Source organism: Triturus cristatus, chromosome 6, assembly GCF_964204655.1.
Source record: "Triturus cristatus chromosome 6, aTriCri1.1, whole genome shotgun sequence".
NCBI lineage: Eukaryota > Metazoa > Chordata > Amphibia > Caudata > Salamandridae > Triturus > Triturus cristatus.
The window spans coordinates 1,872,508,269-1,872,523,938 of record NC_140589.1 but is presented as its reverse complement, the minus strand read 5'-3'; the positions used below and the strand labels follow the sequence as shown (position 1 = coordinate 1,872,523,938).

Here is a 15,670-nt window from a genome sequence, read left to right as displayed (position 1 = left end):
CCATTCTGGCTCTCCAGATGCGAGGGATTTTGCCCAGGGTGAGGTCAGCAGAGTGGAGGTTTCTTTTGGGGGCATGGAAGGAGATTCTTTTGTTGAGGTAATGAAGTCTGGTGTTGTGGAGGGATTTGTAGGCGTGAGTGAGCAGCTTGAAGGTCATTCTCTTTTCAATGGGGAGCCAGTGGAGGTCTCGTAGGTGCTAGGTGATGTGGTGCTGTTGTGGGATGCTGAGGAAAAGTCTGGCTGTGGCGTTCTGGACGGTCTTGAGTTTGTGGAGTAGAGATTTGTTAATTCCGGCGTAGAGGCCATTCCCTTAGTCCAGTCTGCTGGTTATAAGTGCGAGGTTGACGGTCTTCCTGGATTCTGGGGGGATCCACTTGAAGGTCATGCAGAGGGTGTTGAAGCACGTGGCAGATACAGCATTGACCTGTCTGTTTATGGTGAGGGAAGAGTCGAGTATGATGCCGCCATGACCAATCAGCAAAGGAAAGTAATGGATGCTCAACCGGCAGTGGCTAGATCAGGTCAGGGATTAGCTGTGTATCAAATGTTACCCAAATCATATGGGGGAATGGGCAAGCCTCTTGATGGGCCTAGCCTTGTTTCTTACCAGGAAACCGCATACTAGATGGAAAACTCAAAGATAGTGTTGTGAGCAGTACAGCATTAAATAATTTATCTGACTGCTGGCAGGAGTTGCTATTCTCCTCCCCTGTTGCCCTCCCCTTCAAGTTGTCATAATTCACTAGGTCAGTGAGCACATGTTTTGTGTAGCCCACACTTCGAACAGTTATTTCTAACAGCTACATCATCTCATTGTTGCTGTTTACGACTCCTTTTGGCCACATTGCACACCCCTGTGATTTCAGTCAGCTGACCACTTATCTACTAAAAGTGAGCAAGTCCTAGACTTTTGCTAGTTTTAGTAGCGTGTTTGTTGTGTCTATTACCAGTCAGTTTGAAAATGTTGCTGCCTTGAGATTTCAATTACGTGTTTGAGAGAAATGATTCGATATCAAGGTTGAAAGTCAGTCTTTCTAATATTTGAATTGCTTCTTTTGCCATCAACACATATTTCACAAGTGCTGGCCTCCTGTGCTCGCAAGGAAAAGTGTAACTGAGGATGGAAACTACTACTGGACCTATATGTCAGATTTCCCTTATTTGTTTTAGCTTTATAGTGTTTTAAAGTAGACTGCTGCAGCCCACCACAACAATGAATGTCCATATCAAAGACAGCCTCATGGTCAGGCACCCTTCTTTGTTGACAATAATCATTTATTGGGTTTCATAATTAAAACAGGACAGATAATAAAGGCAATGCCAACATTAGGGTGAAATGCCCACCACAGTACCTTAGCAATGGCAACAACAAAATAGGTGGGGTTCCATTCCAATAGTAAGATGCCACACCAAAAAAGATCCGGTGTCTACCAAAGCTGCGCCATGTAGTGCAGGGCCCAGGGTAAGACATAGTGCAGCGTGTTGTAACAAAGCTGTCAGGGATGGGAACACAGGTCTTTGGGTGGAGGAGGGGATGGGCTGGTGCCCCAAAAACAACTGCTGCATGCCATTCACACTGTTTTAGCCAGTTTTAGGGTGGAAAAAAGATTAAAAAGAAAAATAACATTGTTTTACCTCTCATAAAGGCTGCTCCCTCAGCACTTCTGTACATACACAACAAGCATTGAACTCAACATAATTCAACACATAATCACACAATTCCACACCACACAATTCAGCGCCACACAATTCCACACAAGCCAGCATATTTACGCTTCACATAATGCCTCTCTACACCACCTAATTAAACTCCACCTAATTACATAGTACTCAATACCACATAAATACAACCCCTCATAAAATCACTCTGTGCAACATGCTAATCCACATAAATACTCCACACCGTGCCACATAATTCCACTCAACAATTTCACTCAACGCCGCACAGTTCCATGCCACACAATTCAACTCCACACAAATCCATTCCACACCACATAATTCCTCACCGCATTACACACCACATCCACATAGTTCCAATGCACACTATGCCACATACTTCCACTACACAAATCCAGTCCACCCCATACAATGCCACGACTAACAATTCCAATCCAACCCACTTAATTCCAGTACACTCCACATATGTACACTACACTCCAAACCAAAACACATAAGTAAAAAACTTAGTTTACAACACCAATCGCTCTAAATCTCACAAATGCGAGACCTATTGCATTGCAAATGGTTGTTTATAGAGCAACAGATAAGAATACCCTTTTCAAATTTACTAGTGGAAATCCTAAAAGCCTTAATAAAGGTGTGCTTCTGGAAGGTTTCTGATGCTGCTGAGAAACTATACGTCTGCTGTTCCTTACAATCACAATGCCACAATCTTACGGAAGCAAAACCAAAGGGGATGATCTACGGAGTGTTAAACATTGCAAGCACTCACCCCCAGTCAACTGATCTGGGTTTAATCCATCATCATTCTTTAGCTCACTCCGCCACCCCAGTTCAGACATGGCCATATGCAAATCAGTCTGACCCTGTGCCTCATAGGAACAGTCCAGCCCGAACTGCCAAGCCATGTCTTCCCTCGACCGGAAACAAGCATCCTGGGACCGGTTTCTGGCTAATCAGCCGTCATCAGTCAGGCTAGCTTGAATCCAGTGGCAAAGTGAGCAAGGGACCCACGTCTGGGCATTCCCTGCCAACTTAGAGCGAACAAAGCAAAACCAAAGGGGATGATGGACGGAGTGTTGAACATTGCAAGCACTCACCCCCAGTCAACTGATCTGGGTTTAATCCATCATCATTCTTTAGCTCACTCCGCCACCCCAGGTCAGACATGGCCATATGCAAATGAGTCTGACCCTGTGCCTCATAGGAACAGTCCAGCCCGAACTGCCAAGCCATGTCTTCCCTGGACCGAAAACAAGCATCCTGGGACCGGTTTCTGGCTAATCAGCCGTCATCAGCCAGGCTAGCTTGAATCCAGTGGCAAAGTGAGCAAGGGACCCACGTCTGGGCATACCCTGCCAACTTAGGGCGAACAAAGCAAAACCAAAGGGGATGATCTCTGTACTGGGGTGAATGTATGACATTGTTCTGCATTCTGTCCATCAGTAGTTCTTTTTACCTTTGTCACCCCGAGTGGGACGGGTATGCTCAGACGTGAGTCCCGTGCTCTCCATGCCACTGGAATCAAGCTATCCTGGCTGAAGAGGGGTGAAACCCCGAGACCGGTCCTAGAATGCTTGTTTCCAGTCCAGGGAGGACCTGACCTGGCAGTTCGGGCTGGACTGTTCCCATTGGGCACAGGGTCAAGACTGATTTGCATATGGCTGGGTCCAAACTGGAATGGCATGGTGAGCAAAAAAACGATGGATTTAGGCCCAGATCTCTGTACTGGGGTGAATGTATGACAATGTTCTGCATTCTGTCCATCAGTAGTTCTTTTTGCATTTGTCACCCCGAGTGGTAAGGGTATGCTCAGACGTGAGTCCCGTGCTCTCCATGCCACTGGAATCAAGCTATCCTGGCTGAAGAGGAGCGAAACCCGAAACCGGTCCTAGGATGCTTGTTTCCAGTCCAGGGAGGACCTGGCCTGGCAGTTCGGGCTGGACTGTTCCCATTGGGCACAGGGTCAAGACTGATTTGCATATGGCTGGGTCCAAACTGGAATGGCATGGTGAGCAAAAAAACGCTGGATTTAGGCCCAGATCTCTGTACTGGGGTGAATGTATGACATTGTTCTGCATTCTGTCCATCAGTAGTTCTTTTTGCACAATCTTACGGAAAACATTAATAACATGAGACTTCCACAGCCACTTTAACAATTAAAAAGTCCTGCTGAATTCATGCCAAGGAAACACCCTTGAACCCAAGAGCTAGGAGACTCATTTCCCCATGGTCGGCTGTAGTTTTTAGGGGGAATCGAAAGGTGTGGGGCCCAAGAGTTTGGTAATCAAGATTTCCAATTAGGCACCATTTTTTAGTGATATATCCATCAGGTTTACAGCAGATATACTCACTGCAGCATTATGTATTTTGTTGGTCATACAGGAACTGTTGCAGAGAAATCATTTTAAACAATGCCGCTCTGCCCAGGAAAGACAAGAGAAGTGTAGTCCTGTGGGCAGTATCTTCCAAAAACCAACTATTAGCTTTCCTATATTACTGCAACTACAGTGTTTTCTATTGGGGGTATCAGTAATACTCAAGTTACAAAACTCAAGTAACCAAACGTATGTCTGTCCTGCTTGGGTGGTATTCAGCCCCTCAAGGAACAGTGTGTGCTTTGACTAGAGAAGTGCCCGAGCATCGGGATGATAGAGAATATTCTTGGAATCACAGGCCAAGGCCCTAACACAAGCAGTACCTGCTGTGCTCAGTAACGTTCCTTTTTAAATCCCAATACTAGGGAGTACATCGTGATCTAGCTTTGGCGGGGTTCTTTGCCTTGCTGGGAGAATGAGGGGTGGGGTAGGGGGGTGCAGCCTGCCTCGAGCTTCCTTCTAGCTAGGAATGGGTCAAATATATAACAGGATAATCTAGGCCAGAAATAGGTGGGCAAATCTCATTTACAAAAGTTGCAATTTTATGTTAATTAACTGATTGTCCTTAGCCACTAGAGGCAGAGCTCTGGAGAGATAGGTTACAAAGTTTTTAAAATCAGCCCTAATAAATGTATGCCAGTCTCTCCATTGCCAAAGCCTGCCATAGACAAGCATGTTTTCGTGTCAATACAGGAGCTTCTTTCTTCTTCCGATTTGCAGTCACCACCAGTTGCTCCTAGGCATAGCCACATTATAGCCCTATCACCTCTAGTCTGGCTCTGTAAGGTGACGTCTCTCAAGCCCAACCATGCAAAAGCAGAGGATTCAGGGAGTGGATAACCTAGGATCTCCTTGATTTGTGACAGGATTTTGGACCAGATTGGGCAGAATGTGGAGCAGTCACACCAAACATGGCGGAAGTCGCCTAGTAGCCCACACCCCCTCCAACATAAGTCTGATGTGTTGGAGAGATTCTTTTCAGCTTAGTGGGGTAGAGGTAACAGTCGTAGAGTCATTTATAATGGGCCTTCCTCATGCCCATGGAGTGGTTATGCTTCGGGATATCTTCCCAAAGGTTCCTCCTCTGTGCTTCTGGAATTCCTTCCCTCAAAGTACCCTTCCAAAAATATGTATGCTGGGGCTGATGGTAATGGAATGTAGCGAATATAAAAAGCAAATGGTTCCTCTGGTAGTTACTTCCCTTCTAACAAAGTGTTCAATTGGGACGAGCTGTCTAGTGGCTGTCCGTCTTACATCTGATTGGAGTGCCCAGTGTATCAACTGAATGTAGCAATAACATTCTGAGTTGGGAAGGGAGAAGTCATGTTGGCAGTGTTCAAACCTCAATATGTCCCAATTATGAAAGAGATCAGAGAGTGTGAGACAACCTCTCACCCTCCAGGCATCAAAGGGGCCAGGCAATGAGGCTGGGGGTAATGTCGGGTTACAGTGTATCGGCGTGAATGGGGAAGAGAAGGCGGTCCATTCTGCAGTCCTGTTAACTTCCTCCCAAATTCCTAAAGTCGTTCTCGTTGTAGTACTCATGTATGCGTTTCAGCTTCAAGAAGTCATCCCATATGACTCTGCCCAATATCGCTCTATCCATGTGGAGCCAATGTTTGTCTGACTTCTGCAATGGCCATCCTGCAATAACCTGTAAATCTGCTGCTCTGTAATAAAGTTGAAAGTCAGGAAGGGCCACTCTACCATCGTCTTTAGGGAGTCGGAGTAGTTTGAAAGGCAAGAGGGCACTACAGTTCGGCCAATTAAACCCTTGTGATAAGTGTACGCAGTGTCGGTAGAAAGTCTCTGTCCAGTTCATCGTGAAGACCCTAGAAGAGGTACAACTCCTTTGGTAAGATCATCATCTTAACAGTTATGCCCAATCCAAGAAATATACATAGGTGCCCAACGTTTAAGGTCCCTTTTCAATTGTTGCAGAATAGGCAGATAATTGGCGTGATACAAGTCTGATAATCTTGGGTAATTTTAATAGCTAAATAATGTCTGTTTTATCCCATTGGAAGGGAGTAGAGGCCTCTAAGGTTTCCATAGCCACAGTGAGCAGTGTCAGATTAAGTAAAAAAGACTTAGGGCCTCATGTAGGTAGCTAAATACCGGTCGGTAACGGTCGAAAGTCGGTAAATATCCCGTTACCGACCGGTATTTAGTCAAGTGAGATGTAGGAGGCCAAAAACCAGTTTCGGTAAATATGAATCGGTAAATAACGATTCATATTTACCGAATTCTAAAATACCGCTTCATATTTACCGAATACATATTTTCCGAATCGGTAAATATGAAGTGGTAAATATGAAGTGGTAAAACGGGAAAAGATATGTAGGTAAATTCGGTAATTAAGAAATCCATGAAATTCGGTAATTAAGAGTCGGTAATTAACACAGATTGAAAGCAGGTGGTAAGCATCAACAGTGCATATAAGCAATCCAAAATGCAACAGCGTGGACACCATGGCCGCTCTGTATGTGATTGCAAGGCGCCTACGTCTACAGGCAGCAGGTCTGAGGATTTGGAGACGGGAGGAACGCATTTACAGACAGCGAATCACACTCTTTCAACTGACTGACGCTGAGATACATGAAAGGTACAGGCTACACCCCCAAACCATCATGGACCTGATAAGGGACCTGCACCCACTCCTGGACCAGCCAACAAGAAGGGCGCATGTCATACCACCACGTGTGCAGGTTCTCTGCAGCCTACACCTACTCGCATCTGGCAGTTACCAGGGGTTGACAGCTGCGGTGGGCGGTGTATCCCAGAGTTGCCTGTCCCGTTTCTTCAGGAAGTTCCTGGATGCCATGATGCAGAGAATGCACCACTACATCAGCTTCCCAAACACACAGGCTGAACTGCAGAAAACTAAAACTGACTTTTATCACATGGCACAGTTCCCCCATGTCATTGGCTGTATTGATGGCACACACATCCCAATCTGCCCACCAGCTGCCACTGAGCACATCTACAGGAACAGAAAGTCCACCCACTCCATCAATGTGCAGGTAATCTGCGATGCAGGGAACATCATCACTGATATTTTTGCGAAGTTCCCTGGGAGCACCCACGACTCCTACATCTTCCAGAACAGTGGGATCTACACACGACTGCTTGCGGGAGAATTTGGAGAAGGATACCTGCTAGGTAAGTAACAGTGCCGCTCCATAGTACTTAGTGCAAATCATAGTGCATTGAGGCATGTGACTGATGGTTCCCTTTTACTCACCTAGGCGACAGTGCATATGCCGTGCGGTCATTCATCCTCACTCCCTACCTACACCCATCAACCCAGAGTGAGAGACGATATAATGTGGCACACAAATCTACACGCAATGTGGTGGAGCGCACGTTCGGACTATTGAAGAGCAGGTTCCGCTGCCTCCATAAAAGCGGAGGTGCACGCCAGTACACACCCATCCTCTGCTGCAAGATAATTGCCACTTGTGCAATGCTGCACAACCTTGCCACGAAGAGAGGTACAGAGGTCGAAATGACATATATTGAGGACAATGATGATGAGTCTGCACAGCCAGAGGCCAACGCAGCAGGAGTGCCAACAGCAACAGATGGGAGAGTGAGATGGGCAGAGATCACATTCAACTATTTCTGAATGAGTAAGGGGACACAGCCAGTAGTCGGATGCCATAACGTAGTTTAATCAGGCAGCACTACGCCACGACACAAAGGGAAACCTATTCCATCAACATTGAGAAATAAACTTATGTCTGTTAAGGGTTACTTCACCCAATAGTGTCTTTGTTTTTCCTGACGCATTAGTGTTTGCGCCCACGCGCACCAGTGCGGGATGGCATTGAGTGAGCATCCTCACTGGCTGGGGAACCAGTGGCACCACCTTGCCGCCTGCTGCTCCGACGTGTGTCTGGGACAGGGGGGGTTATGCTGCTCCTGCTGGTCGTGTCTTCTGTGTCACCAGCATCCAAAGCGCCAGTTGTTGCAGACTGGCTGGTGAGCAGCACTTCTAGTGCACTCGTGACCCTAACCATCCCCCTGGACACATCTGTGCTGCAGTGCGCAAGGCCCTCCTGCATCGCCACAGAGCGCCTGCAGAGCAGCGAAGTGGCAGTCGCCAGCCGGTTCACTGCCCTTGAGTTCAGATCCTTTCTCTGATGTCCCCTGCGCCGTGCTGCCCTGTCCTCATCATACTTTGAGCACAGCAGCATGATGGACTGTGACATGTCCCGCATGCCCGCTGCCATCTCAACCATTCCCCCTGCCATGGCGCTGATGCCCTTGTCAATGTTTACAAATGTCTGATTGAGGCCACGCATTTGTCGCTGTACGGACACCATTGCCCTTGCCTGGATGCGTTGGATTTTCACCATGGTGGCCTCAAGCCCTGAGGAGACTCCATGGCCCAGCCCTAGGGGAGGTGGACTCTGCGGCCGAGCCCTGCGGCGCCGTCTGTCACCTGTGTGTGCTCCCTCAGAGTCGGAAGGCACACTGGCATGGGTTACATCCTGGGGTACAGTGGACGTTTCCGCCCCCCTCGAGTCTTCAGACGATGAGTCTGTCACATCCAACCTGGCAGCAGGACGCCTCCTCAACCTGTGCAATGCAGGTGGTGAAGATGGTGGTGACACCTGCAGGAGTGGGGATGCTGGCTGGAGCGGCGATGCTGGCTGGGGTGGTGTGACTGCCTGTGGTGCCGTTCCCTGCCCAGCACTGGTGGTGGCCTTCTCCGCGCTGTGTTTGTGGTGTGCCCTCTCTCCCTTGTCATGGGCAGTTCTGTGCGCAGTAGTGCCTGTGGACAGAAAAGCGACATCAGCTAAGTGTACCTGAAGCATTGATTTGCTGACATGACAAAACATTTTCTAAACAGTATCTCAATGTCCTCTGCCTGCTTCTCGCTACTGTGTGTCACATGCCCTGTTAATCTGTGCTAATCGTATCATGTTTGGGCTTTCAGGGACTACATCTCCCATGATGCATTGCTGGCATGCACTAACACCTGTACTGGAGTGGGATTCTCATTGCACATTTGGGGAGTTGGGATAGGGGTAGGGGGGGGCACATTGCTGTGCAAGCGTCTTACCTTGTTTCGAGGTGCCTCTGCCGGAGCTGTCAGCGTCCCCAATCCCCACGATGCTTTCTGGCTCAATAGTGGTCTCCACTAGCTCCTCCAGTTCTGTCAGGGCTGGTGCCCTGTTGCCTCCACCTCCTGTCCGGCTGGCCTCTTTTTTAAATTCTGCCACCTTCCTCTTCGTGATGATACGGATGTCGTACCACCGCTTCTTGAGGACATCGATGTCCGGGGGGGTCACTCCCATGGCATTCACCTGTGCCTGGATTCCAAGCCAGATCTTACGTTTCTCGGACTCAGGCACTTGCTGTGACTGTTTGCCAAAAAGCTTCTGGTGCTGCTTCACAACCTCCTCCACCAGTACTTGCAGCTCCTTTTGGCTGAATTTCAGCTTTCGCTTCCTCTCCCCTCCTTCCCTCTCTGTGTCCTGGCTGGCCATAGTTGCTGTTTCCAGGGCTGTATCAGGCAGTTGCTCTGTTCCTCTCCTCAGCACTCCCAGCCTCTTCAGAGTCTGCTGATTGTGTGCACCTGCCTGGGTGTGGCCACTTCCTGGTTGGGTGGGGTTTAGGTAGCACAGGATTGGCTGATTCATAAAGTCATGTGTTTTGGAACTACCGATTCGGTAATTACCACTTCGGTATTTACCGATTCGGGTAAATACCACTTCGGTATTTACCGATTCGGTAAATTCCGATTCATGTTTACCGAATATTACCGAATCGGTAATGTTTACCGATTGTTGACCTACATATAACTTACCGATTCGGTAAAATTCGGTATTTATGAATCGGTAAAAATTATTTACCTACATATGGCCCTTAGTGAGGTTGATACGGAAGCCTGCCACTTCTTCATGGTGGTGTAATTTGTTCTGAAGGGCAGCTAGGGAGAACTGGGGAGAAGTGAGTGTTAACAACACACCATCAGCAAATAGAGAAATTTTATGGGATACTGAGTCAAACGGAATACCTCCAACGTCTTGTGCAGCCCTGACCTTGGCAGCTAGGGGCTCGATATAGAGGGCAAATAGAGGAGATGATAGAGGACGCCCTTGCCTTGTTCACGTTCCCAGATGGAACAGGTCCGAGTTCACCCAGTTAACCAGAACCCTGGATTGTGGTGTTGCATATTACGCTCCTCCACTCCAGTGAAGGAGCGGCCGCCCCAGGACATCTACGCTTTTAAGGTAAGCAAATTGGTTTGGAGTAGCAGCATGGTCAGCCATATAGAGCTTCTTGTAAAACTCGCCAAAGATTTGGGCTTTCCCACATCAGACCCTTCTTACTCACTGGAGTTAGTTATAATGACAACATATTCTTTAGCCTGTTTGACCCTGAGCTGCCTCGCCAAGTATGCTCCCACCTTTTTACCCAGTTCATAGGATGTGTGGTTCAGGCGGAGAGGAGTGAGCTCTCTTCTATTAGTCTAAATGGCATTCAGCTTCCCCCATAATGTGGTGACTTTAGTCTGCAGGGTTAAAGTTGGGGTAGACTTATGAGTCAATTCACAGTGCTGCATCTCTGTTTCAAACGCCACACGATCCGCAGCACTTTGTTTATTAAGTGTAGAGATCAAAGCAATGCACCGCCTAGAAAGTCTTACAATTGTTAGCGGGGGTTCTGTCATTGCGGTAACTCCTTAACGGCTTATCGCAGATCGTCTCTAAGGAAGCAGTCTTTCGTAGGGGAATGGGGAAAACCATTGGTGATATCTTGGTGGTGGACTACGCCAGTCCAGTGTTATCGACATGGGGGCATTGTCAGATGTGGATATTAGGTGGATGGATGCCACTCTCAAATCTTGACTAAGTGCCTGGCTCATAGACACATAATCTAGGCAGAAATACGTGCAATAAGATTGGGAGAAAAAAGTGTAATCTCGCTCATTGGGGTGTAGCCATCTCCATGTATCTGTTACACCTACATCTTTAATGACCTGTTTAAGTGGGTGATCTGTGAGAGTGTGAACTGTTAATTACTGAGTTCCAGGTGAGATTAAAGTCCCCCATCAGGAGAATTTTCCCTTCTGCAAAGCCCTTTAACAAGGACAAAAGCTCTTGCAGGAATAGGATGTGTTTCATATTTGGGACATAAATCAAAGCAAAAGTACATGTCCTACTCTAATCTTACCCTTTACCAAAACAATGTGTCCCTCTTTATCTGTTTTGTACCCTTCTGGCTGGAATTGTAGGGAGGTTGTGTTTGGAAGAGGCTGAGGATTTATATATGATAGAGTGGGATTTATGTCTGAGCCTGTCATCTTCATCTTGTGTGTCTCTTGCAATGCCACTCCATTGTGGCAGTGTCTGCTTCGGTGCTGCCGGTCCTGCACTGCCGCAGATGTTGTGCGACAGTGCCTCCGCAGGAAGAGGTGTCGCTGAAAAGGGTTGCATAGGGTTGGGACTGCAGCGCTGCACTTACTGCGGTTCCCTCAAAGTCACGGGTATTCCTTTTTGTGTCAGAGCGATGCCAGGAAATGTTGTCACAGCAGGTGAGTGTGCTCTTAGTCAGGGGCTGTATCGTTTGCAGTGTTTCTCGGTGAGCTTCCGCATGGAATCATTATGCCGCCATATTACCGATGAAGCCCCTCCGCATATTCGCCATCATCCAGGCAGTTTCAGCAGTCAGAATCATTTCTCGGTACACCGCTGTCAATCTTTGTCATGCACAGCCGCTGTGGGGGTTCGAATCATGCCACAAACTGAGCAGATACCTCAGCTATTACAATATGAGCAGCAGAGCCTCCGTGCCCACTCAACCATCCTGGCCATGCCCCCTGGTATGTGTCTTTTTGTTGCTTTTGTTCTTGTTGTTTAGGGGATGAAGCATCCTTTGTTTTCAAAGAGAGCTTATTCAGAGGGTTTTGTAATGTCAAAGCTATGGAAAAATAGTATGCATTTTGGCTGCTGTTATGTCAGAGCAGTGAGTGGCTGGGTTCTGGAGTGTGTTGCAGTGTGTTCTGGCAGGGTTCTGGAGTGTGTTGCAGTGTGTTCTTGCAATTCATGCTCCCTGGAATGTGTCTTTGGGATACAAACATATTATATAGAATTGCCAATAGATAATGTTATAGAAAAGAAATGCTGTCATCCCTCCCTACCTCCCACAGACACACCCTCTCAGCTTGCCCAAATGAAAAAATGACCATCTCCCACCAATATTTGATTACTGATTACTCTTCCCTGTAAGGATAGTTGTATTGAATCCCTGCCACACGGCCACCCTTACTGCCACCCTTGAGTCCTCCATCCTCCAGCCTGCCGAGAGTCTGTGCTACCCACTCTCCCTGTGAGAACAGAGGACTGGTACCTTGCTGATAGAGTCCCTGACTGAGCTAGTGTCTGCAGACTTTGAACTCTGCTTTGTGCCAAGTGTCTGTCCAGGATATGCCAAAGAGAGTCAGGGAGCAGCAGTTTGGTATTCACTGTTCTACCACCTCCTTCAGGTCTGTCGATACGATAGAACCCACGGGTGATAACATGAAAGCGCTTTCTCATTATTCCTATATGCAGGGCATGCGTTAGAGCTTTCTGAACCATGGCAGTCCCGCCAGTGCATATCTGTGGACCACATCCTCTACGCTCCCCGGATCGCTCCCACCTGTAAGCCCCAGACACGCCGGTCATCAGAAAGGGCTCCCAGCACCACAATGAGGACATCGAATGCCATCTCCATTCACCTGCTCATCCTGTTCCTTGATACAGTGCCTTCCTGGGCACTGACAAAAAAACAAGAAAGTGAGAGGCCCAGTTTCACAGGTAACTTCAGTGGACTTAATTATGTTTTTGTCCTTACCGCAGCCTTATTTTTGTTGGCATTTTATTACTTCTTTTTTTTTTTAAAGTTTTTTTTTATTTTTGATTAATGAAAAATAAAACCATACATATCACAGGGTTGTTACAGGAGAAGGTATCTTAATTTTACCAGCATTTTTAGGCATGTACATTATGTAATAGTAGTCATGTGATTCATAAATAAGTGCCTACCAGACACTGCATGTGCAAAATCATCAACCTTGAAAATGCTCCCAGTGTGGCAAAGATCCCTATTGACTCTTTGCCCCAATATTGCTCGCTCAATTGCACCCCAGACGTCTTGCTGTCTGGATTGGGTGGCAGTTTACATGAATTAGTTTGTGTCCATTGTTCATGGATATAGCTTTTAGTTGCACAAAATAATACACACTTGTGCACATCCCATAAGGTGTCCAGGTCCTCTTTTCAGTCTTCTCCGTCATTTGTGGTAGAGTGCACCTGTTATTGGAATCATTATATAGAAGTGAAAACCATCCCCTACTGTATTTCATACTAATTACTTTCAATAGTATTGTAAATTCTGGGGGTTCCATGGAGAATATTTTGCACCATGCTTTCACAGCCTTTATGATTCTGTGATATATGAACACGTTGAATGCATTCTCCAACCCTGAACTGTTCCGGGGCAGTGACATGTCCATTTTCATAGAGGTGTTCCTCGGCTGTTAGCCCAAGTTTATTGAGGATGTCCATCACTATCTTTTAAAAGTGGGTGTTATCGGAGGGTTCCATGCAAGGGGGAAGTGGTGGGAATAGGGCACTGTCAGTCCAAGTTCCAGTCCTAAGCTGTCATTGTTTCTATATCATTTGTTTGCTTATGGTGCTTAACCTGCTTCATTAGACAGGTTTGTAGTGCGCCCTACTTAATTGCTTCCCTTTCTACCACTATGTGCAGTAGGGGCGGCTGTGGCAGGTACCAGTATATCACTAGGAAGGCCTGTGTCACCAAGTAGTATCTCTCTGGATCATGCACTGCCAGGGCCCCCCTTGGCTCGTGGTTGTGAGATAAGCTCCAAGTGCAAGCGTAATTATTATCTACCCAGGTGAGTGTCTTAAACTCTGCTCTAAGTTCACAAACAAACAGTAGATCAGCGGGTTTGGGATATTAAGGAAAAGATATAGCAATCGAGGAATCACCACCATTTCTTAGTAGAGCAATGCTGCCCATGATGGCAAAGGGAAGGTGCCTCTATCTAGTAACTTGAGGCTGCAGTTTTGATGATAGTGGCCCGTAGTTATCACATATTGGTTGGTGGAAGGGATTGTGGCTATTAAGGTATGGTTCTAATTTGTGCAATGCCCTGTATGCATGCGTGGGGAGTTTCAATTGGCAGTGTTTGTGTATAGGCAGCCAGTGGAGCTCCTTAAGGTGTGGGTGATGTGGGTGTGACGTGGGAGGTCTAGGATGAGTCTTGCTTCAGCGTTCTGCATGGTCTGAAGTAGGTGGAGGAGGTGGTTAGAGATTCCAGCGTATAATGCGTTGCAGTAGTCTCGTCTGTTTGTGACGACGGTTTGAGTGACGGTACGTCTGGAGTTCACGGGAATCCATTTGAAGGTTTTTCAAAGCCTGCAGATTATGTCCAAGAAGGAGGAGCTGATTGCGTTTACCTGTGCCATCATATTGAGTTTACCATCTAAGATGACAACCAAGGGCCAGATGTATCATACAAACAATTTGCGATTCTGAAATAGCGAATTTTACAGAATCGCTATTTTGGAATCGCAAAATGCAATGTATGTAGGAATTGCAAATTATTTTGTGATTCCTTAGCATTACCTAATAGCGATTCTGTAAATAGCCAATCGCTATAAGGTAATATGACTCCATTCATTCCTAGGCCCATAGAAAAGAATGGTTTTGCATTTGCTAATTTGCAATTACCAAATTGGTAATCGCAATTGGAGAATGCAAAGCCAAGGGTGCCTGGCGGCCTAAGGCCCCCCTAAATCACCCTCCAAAAAAAGAAGTGTGCACATGTAAAGCACACACATGCCCTAGGGGCATGTGCGCGCTACATGGCACTTTGAAAAATGCATTTTTGTGCATTTTTCGAAGTATGCACATGGCTACCATCAACTTGAAGTTGATGGTAATTAGGGTTTCCTAAATGCACAGTTTGCATTTAGGAACGGCTTCTTGCGTTCACAATAGGAATTCACAAATTGCGATTGCCTATTTGCATTCACAATTCAGGTAATTAAAAAAAATTGCAATTACTGAAAGTGCGAATGCAAAGCCTTACATACATTAGAAAAGGCCTTTTTCTGTTCGCAAATGGGCCAATTCTGTGAATCGTCCCATTTGCAAACAGAAAAAGGCTTTATACATCTGGCCCCAAGTTTCTTGCGTGGTTGGTTGGTGTGGGTCTGAGACCCAGCTCTTAAAATCACCAAGTGGAGTCCTAGGGGGAGTTCCTGTTTCTGAAGATCATCAATTCCATCTAGTCAGATTAAGGTTTCAGGGTGTTAGTTTTCATCCACTCTGCTACATTGATCATGCATTCAATGAAGTTGTTTCTGGTGTTAATGGACTTATTGGACATTGATAAGATGAATTGGGTGTTATCAGCATAGGAAGTGATGGAGAGGCTGTGTGCTCTGATGATGTTGGCAAGTGGAGACATCTAAATATTCACCAGGGTTGGGCTGGATGATGAACCTTGGGGACGCCGCAGATCAAGTTCTGTTGTGTAGGGCGGGAGTCTGACTCTGTGTGTTCTTCCTGTGCGGAAGGAGCATATC

General features: G+C 46.8%; 1 protein-coding gene across 1 annotated transcript in view; it reads left to right on the top strand.

Annotated features, from left to right (window-relative positions):
* The window catches only part of LOC146822248 (fucolectin-like), a 69,483-nt gene that overhangs the window by 32,042 nt on the left and 21,771 nt on the right, over positions 1 to 15,670 (top strand). Inside the window, exon 2 of the mRNA XM_085609443.1 lies at positions 12,626 to 12,871. Within this exon, the coding sequence (XP_085465569.1) occupies positions 12,626 to 12,871 (246 nt within the window). The remainder of the gene's footprint in view (positions 1 to 12,625; positions 12,872 to 15,670) is intronic.